This window comes from Salvia splendens, chromosome 10 (assembly GCF_004379255.2).
Source record: "Salvia splendens isolate huo1 chromosome 10, SspV2, whole genome shotgun sequence".
Lineage (NCBI taxonomy): Eukaryota > Viridiplantae > Streptophyta > Magnoliopsida > Lamiales > Lamiaceae > Salvia > Salvia splendens.
Window position 1 is genome coordinate 12,783,305 of NC_056041.1, and position 7,621 is coordinate 12,790,925.

The 7,621-nt window shown below is 35.0% G+C and overlaps 1 protein-coding gene across 1 annotated transcript; it reads left to right on the top strand.

Moving 5' to 3' along the window:
• The first annotated feature begins 5,453 nt into the window (after positions 1–5,453).
• LOC121750463 lies at positions 5,454–7,526 on the top strand. Its single transcript, XM_042144998.1, has 2 exons — positions 5,454–6,032; positions 7,066–7,526. Exons 1-2 carry the CDS (start codon positions 5,632–5,634, stop codon positions 7,376–7,378), a joined length of 714 nt encoding a protein of 237 aa, XP_042000932.1. The 5' UTR covers positions 5,454–5,631; the 3' UTR covers positions 7,379–7,526.
• The last annotated feature ends 95 nt before the right edge of the window (positions 7,527–7,621 follow it).

Below are 7,621 nucleotides of genomic sequence, written 5' to 3' on the forward strand. Positions count from 1 at the left end.
CAAAATATATTTTCCGATTCACGCAGTCTCATTTCTTGGTTTTGGCAATTATTTTACCAAGTTGCACTTTATATTTGTAAAATATATATTGGGTTCAGGTGACATTAAATGAGTTTGGGGTATTTGGTTATTAATGTACTTCTATTATTCAAAGTTCTACAACACACCCAAGTGATACTCGTGAAGTAACTAATAAAAGTAGTTTGTATTAGTCGTGAATTAAGATTGAATTTGTTGTTTACGAGATATAAAAACTTTGTTAACAGCTAATTAGATCGAGTTCGTGTCAATAAGAATAGAATATAAGTGGAATTTAGAAATGAATATAGCCATCTCCTAAAACTAGTACTCCACAACATACACGACTGAAATTACTCATGCGTTGCATATGGGACTATGGAGTGTATACAAGTAATTCCACAGAAATGTCCATTGACTGAATAAAGTAGCTATGAGATCTTTCACTGAAATAAAGGCATGAGATTAAGAAGCTTTATTTTGGACATTGAAAATTTTAACCATAGGTCACCATCAAACGTGAATATGTATAACCAATTATACATTTTTTTCTGAATTTAAAAACTAGTACTATCGTATGTTTGATTGTCTTGAAAACCCTTGAAAATAACACTGTTCATTAAACTATTCTTTGTTTGATTGCTTTGAAAACTAACACACCAACCCGGGAGAAAACACATGACCCGGTTGGAAATCATGTTAGGTAACACACCAAATTGTATAGTGGAGAAAATTAAGTACTTCTTTCATTTCACAGCTTTGTCATACCAAAAGCTTAGTCTAACCTCATACAAAATAAGACACTTTCATGGGCCTCCTTTTACAATCAAACACGATATTGTGTTTGCTAACACAATCACAAAAATCATCAAAGCCCCATTTTCAAGTATTTAGAGTTAGAGACTTTCAAGACAATCAAACATACCCCTAGTATGTAACTAAATGGCTAAATAGACAGAAGTTAAACAACTATATATAAATATAGAATTCCAATCAAATCCAGTTCACATCATCTCATTATAATAGTAAATAAATTTATGTGGCTGACCAGATCTTAGCTTACCAGCTTCCACCTTATAAATAAATACCTGCGATCCGAAACACCAAAAAAAGAAGTGGAAAAGTTCAAAGAAGATGAAAATTCATGTGTTTGGGGATATCATTTATGACTCTATGACATGGTGGAGTACCTAAATTAAAAAATTAACTCATTAAATGATATCTTCTTCAGATCTTATACAAAATCCACCACAACTCTTTCCCTGAAAAAGAAAATCTCAGGCCCAATGAGATTTTACTGGATTAGGTCCAATACGGTTTTAATGTTTTAAGGCCCAATATGGTTTAAATACAAACCAATCAGTCAAAAGGGGGTTAGGGTTTTACTGTGTTTCTCTTTAACAATTTCGTCGACGAAACGAGAACAAGGAGGAAAATCTGCGAAGATGTTTCCAGGAATGTTTATGCGGAAGCCTGACAAAGTGGCGGCGCTCAAGCAGCTAAAGAGCCATGTAGCTATGTTCGGAGCTTGGGTGGTGGTGATTCGGGTCACCCCCTACGTTCTCCACTACTTCTCCGATCAAAAGGAGGAGCTCAAGCTCGAACTCTGATTCATTCGAATTTTTTCCGTTTATCTCAGGTATCGTGATCTATAGTTGTATATACTATTGTGGTGGTTTTGACCGACTCTGTAGCTGTATCTTTAAAAAAAAATCTCCCACTGATTTGTGATATTCCTTGAAAATTTATTTTGTGATTGTCAAAATATGCCGTATTGTTGCTGTATAGTGCAGCCGTGATCCGCCGTCGATAAATCAATGCGCTGGATGATGTTCTATTTAATGCTTCAGTCACAGGATTGAGTTGACTCTGAGAGTTATGATTATGAAACTGTTAGGGTGTTGTGAGCTATGTTCATGAGTGTTAATGTGTTACCTTTATCATGATAGGGGTACATTTTAGATCTATTAACCAATGTAAAAGTTCACTTTGGCATGTTCATTTCAAGGTCTGAAAGTAAAGGAAATTAACATAAGTGGCTTGAAGCACATTTATTTTTTTAAAGAAATTGGTGGTGCGACTTGTGGGGTTTGGATATGTTTGGATATCTCATAGGCATTTTTGATTGATTGTTCATGGGTGTAGAAAGTTGAAAGTTCGATACGTGTCTGTATGAAACTATCTTTGAGACTGGATAGGGAAAATAGGGCTTTTTGAAGAAGCTATCCAAACATTTTTGATATGAGAGAATATATCCGGAGTTTCTGAGATATAGTTGTTCCTCTTTTGGCAGAGTCCAGTTCGTTTATCCCAATTTCAAATCAATATTTTTTTTTATTTTTTATGTCACGTTAAAGTTTTCCAATGTTTCTGCGGTGTCGGTTAACTGCACATTTTTGTATTTGATTCTTGAAAACCAAAAGAGAAAGAGGAAAGAACTAGAAGTGAAGTATCCAACAACTAAACATGGCTCCCCCTTTAGATTGTGTTTGTCTTGACCTATCTGACTTCACGTTAGCTTCACGTTTTTCTGGTTTTATCATAATTTGTTGTCAAATTCAGAGAATTATTTGGTAATCATACGAAGTATAGTATATAACCCCGGTTCTTGCAATTTATCGCGCCCAGAACATAATCTGGGATGTTGTCTAGTTGTGGTGCTCTCAAGTTGCGCACTTCAAAATCAAAGCCTTTTTTTGATACAAGGATTGTGATTCTATCTGATTATAACTGCTCTAACTAATACAGAAACATATGATTGTATATTTGTACAATTACTGCTTATGACTTGAACTGTGCTATCCTGCTGCAAGAATATTGAGTTACTCTCCTAACGTGTACATATTGTGTTCTTGACTTCTTGAGCAGCTGCTAAGCGAACCTGAAAGGAGCAGCGACACATGGTGCTTTTCTTGCGTATGTTTAGTTTCAGCATCTCTTTACATTCTGCAAAGAAATACTCATTATTTCAGAAGATGTCTTTTGAAGTTACTTGTGGGAAATGAGCCCTAGTTTGTTTGCAAAAAATCTCAACATTTATATGAAAGGTTGCTCTTAGGTAGTACTTGCTGCAGTTTATTCCGATGCTTTTTGTCTAATATTATCTTATCAGTGCGTGCTATATTAATATGCCCATAGTGATAATATTATGTTTATATATTCTGTTTTTTTGAGTTGATTTTCAGGTAGCTGAACTAATTTGTTTATGATTTTGTTATAGGTTGTTGCTTTTGAGTTCATTAGGAGTCTTAGGACCATAATTGATTAAAGAAAAGAAGAATAATATAGTATACCTATAAAAAAAGATGACCACTTCTGCACTGGGACATTAGACTGCGTGGTGAGAATTATTGCGTCTATTAGAGTATGGTTTGAGAGATGGGTCTTGCCTTATAAAATATCGAACAGTAAACCTGAGAATAAAATCAACTTTGTCGAGGTCCACTAGCATCAACTTGATTTGTTCTTCACGGATTTGGTTTGATTTGAATATATTGTTAACTGGCAAAGTTGCACGTAAGTAAATGTTTTCACGTTTTACCAATAGTGGCAACAAAATGTATGACAAAAGACACCATTTTTTGGCATATGCCATTTAGCAATAATGCATGTTTTGTGCGAATAAGTATTCTGGATAACCCAATAATGCTTTAGAATCTGAAATTAGGGAACCTTTATAATATAAATATACTGAGCATGTAAGAAATAGTGATGAGTAAGGTCCCCGAAGATATTTCTCTACTTCATGTAGTGTATTTCTTGTTACCAATCTCAATGATGCTTATAGTTATTGTGCTACATTATATGCGTATTATGCAATACTCCCTCCGTTCCACTCTAGGAATCTCATTTGAATTCAGCACGAATTTTAAGAAATGTAAAGAAAAGTTAGGTGAAAAAAGATAGTGGGATATAAGTTCTATTTTTATATATTAATTTTATAATAAAATGTGAGTTGAAAAAAGTTAGTGGAAGGAGGGGTATGAAATAAATGTACGACACGAATCTTGAGTCGAGTGGGTTTACTTTCATTGTTTTGGGTTATGTTGGTGTCGTATCTGTTTAACCAAGACGAATGCATATTTATGACTAGATTAAACTGTAATGAGAATTGACTATAGAATCAGATTCATATTTGCCCTTTTTTACTTTTGTTTACAAGCACCAAGTTTCAAATCAGTGGATGCCAATTGCCCACATTATGACTTGCAAATCACTCAAGTTTCGAAAGTATTTTATTGTAGTACTCCACATTTTAAGAAACAAAATCTGGATGTAAGAGCCATCTAGTGCAAGATTGAGCCACAAAAGCTTAATTTCCTGAAACCTTGTATATCTAGCCAACATTGGAGCGTATTTTGAATATATGAATATGATTCTCTCTCTCTAAAGTGATTTCAAATATTTGTGATTGCTTAAACAATTTGCTATGCTTTTAGAATGTGTAGGAAGAAACACATAAAAAAAAAACTTTACATTTCTTGCAAGTTTATCTTCTTAAGACTCATTTTCTAAGTTAAAGTAACATTTTGTTCCATAATTTGGAATACGTCCCAATTTAAGGAAGGGGGATAGGATACTATTGATACCCAAACTCCCATCCTAATTTATTCAACTCTTATTGACAACTAAAACTTACAAGGCATACTTTCAAGTTTGATTGCACTTCATATTATAGTTTGCTATCATGAACTATATATTCTATACTCCACAATAAAATAAACAAGTTTACACAGTGACCGTGTCTCATGTAAAAACCCTATATCTTAAACACGAATGAAATCGAATGAATGTACTATTAATTTTGGTATTTCTAATACAGTAATACATGGCCTATAGTCATCAAATACTCAATACATTTAAGTGGCGTGATGAAATATGCTATTTTTTGCTGCAATGAAATATGCTATTCTTCATCTCACCATATGACGAAAAAGATTCAAGTCAGTCCCATGATGTTCTCATTTATCCATATAATCCAACTTGTCAAATTCTTATTCTGTCTCTAAATATTCTACTACTTGCCTAAGATGTCGTCATACGATCTTGATTAATTCTAAATTGTGATAAGTCCGAACAAAAAAAATACTAAGAAATATAAAATTGAGCACCACCAGAAATCTCAACTAAAACAAAACACATAGGCAACAATTTTAAAGATAAGAGTAAAACATATACTATTAGACATATAAAACATACTCCTACAAAAGTTAATTCAAAACTTGTAATATCTGAGATTTAATTTAGTACTAATAGTGGTGGTACCTTTGTTCAAAGTTAACTCTTTTTTCCGAGTTTCCGTCGAAGTAACCGAAATTCCCTATATCATTTTCAGAATTTTAGCAAAGCAACAATTTATATATCTCTTAATTCACAAACAAGTCTAAAATGATTTGGACATATATTTTGGAGTATGGAAAATTTTGACAAGTCTAGTAAAGCGAAAAATTCCCACCACTGCTAATGTATTCACTTAGAAGACACTAAATAAACCTTAACTTTCACCAATAAATACTCCATCGATAACCATTACAAATGCTAATATCACCATCAAAATAAATACTCTTTAACAATTAATTTCAAGAAAAGAGTTTCCTCCGGCCACCCGCCGTCATGAAGTACATTGAAATCTCGGACACGAGCCACGCGCACAACCTCAAGTTCGAGTACGCGGAGGCGCCGTTCAAATGCGACGGGTGCAAGGAGGCGGGCATCGGGTCGCGCTACAAGTGCGGCGGCGAGTGCGACTTTGAACTGCACACGCATTGCGGCATGCCGTCGCCGACCATCGCGCACCCTTTCTACCACAAGTGCTCGTTCCAGTTCATGAGGCGGCCGCCGGGGCCGGTGGCGCGTTACTGCAACGCGTGCGAGAAGGACGTGTCAGGGTTTGTTTACCACTGCAGGCTGTGCGGCTTCGACCTCCATCCTTGCTGCGCCAAGCTGCCCATGATGATCGACGACGGCGAGATCAAATTGTACTTGTACAAGAACGTCAGCGCCGCCTGTGACAGGCAATCTCTCTCTCTCTCTAGTTATCCCATCATTCCCCTTTCCGGCTATTACACGCTCACGTGGCATCTCGTTTAAAACATTGGATAAAATAACAATGTTTTGTCCATGTGTTTTATATCGAGAACCACATCAGTGTGCAATTTGCCAGGAAATGGAAAGATGGGTTAATTGCGAAAATTTTATGTTTCATAATTTATTTTTCAGATTTAGAAAAGATGGACTAGAATTTGGCAATGCTTCATGATTTATTTACCAATATGGCCTTGTTTTTATGCTCCATAACAATACACTGAAAATTTATAATTTTAATAAGAAAAAATGAAAGTTCAAATTTATGTAATACTCCCTCCGTCCCAACAAAGTTGATATAAAACTTTTGGGCACAGAGCTTAAGAAATTATGCTGAAAAGTAAGAGAGAAGGAATAAAATAGGAGAGATAAAGAGAGAGTAAAGTAGATTATGGAATAAAGTAAGATTGATTGAATGTTTTGTTTATTTATCATAAAAAGAAATGATTCAATTTAGTTGGAACACACCAAAAAGGAATACGACTCAACTTAGTTGGGACCGCAAGGAATAATAAATAATACTATTAATCATTAATTTCATACTATGAACATAATATCGCTTAAATAATGAAAATTCTAGAGGAGCTACCATATGTAGAAGTTGCAATTTTGTAAAACTATATTAATTCACATTCTCAAAGTAGTATTTTTATAACATCATGTATTTCACATGTAATAGAGCGTGTGTTGACCACTTGGAATATAAAATACAGCAGAAGAACTTAATTGATTCTAACGTATAACAAGTTTAGAAGGCGATGAAGTTGTGACAGTTTATTAAATGTCGAAAGAAATGAAGGAATTGTTTTATTAAGCACAGTATCTAATTAGGTGAATGAAAGAGATCGTTACACGCCATTATATTCGAAAATGGAAAGAATCATTACACAAAATTGATGATACAAGACTAATTTTTGAAAGAAAAGATGGAAGTAGTAAGTAAAATGGTGGGTAAATATTCAGGTGCGGGAGAAAGGGGAGGAGCTGGAGCTACATATCATCGTGCAAGAAGTATAACCTACACGTGGCGTGCGTGAAGGAGATGCTGGTTGACAGCTGGCATGAGATTTGCTACAGTGAAAGCAGCAGAAAAGGGAATGGGATCCCCAGTTTGCGTTTCGCACTGCAAGCACACAATCACAAGAAAAGCAGGAAAGGAAAAGTAGAGAAATGCTGTGAGGTGGCTGGTTTGGCGTTGCAGTTTGTCATATCTGCCGTTCTAGGCGATCCCACCTCCCTCATTGTTGCCCTTGTTGGCAACTTGATGTCCAAATAGTAGCATTGCCTAGTTTAAAAATTAAGGAGGTGTTTTAAAAGAATAAGTTGATGAGAGGTTAATTTGTGGGGTTATCCATCATCCACTACCTTTGTAATTGTAATTGTCTGTACAGATTTATGTTAGTTACTCCCTCCGTCCCACTTAATTCGTCCCAGTTTTCCATTTTGGTCCGTCCCATATAATTTGTCCCACTTCAAACTTTCCATTTATGGCAAATTTTTATACTAATACTAATTGCAA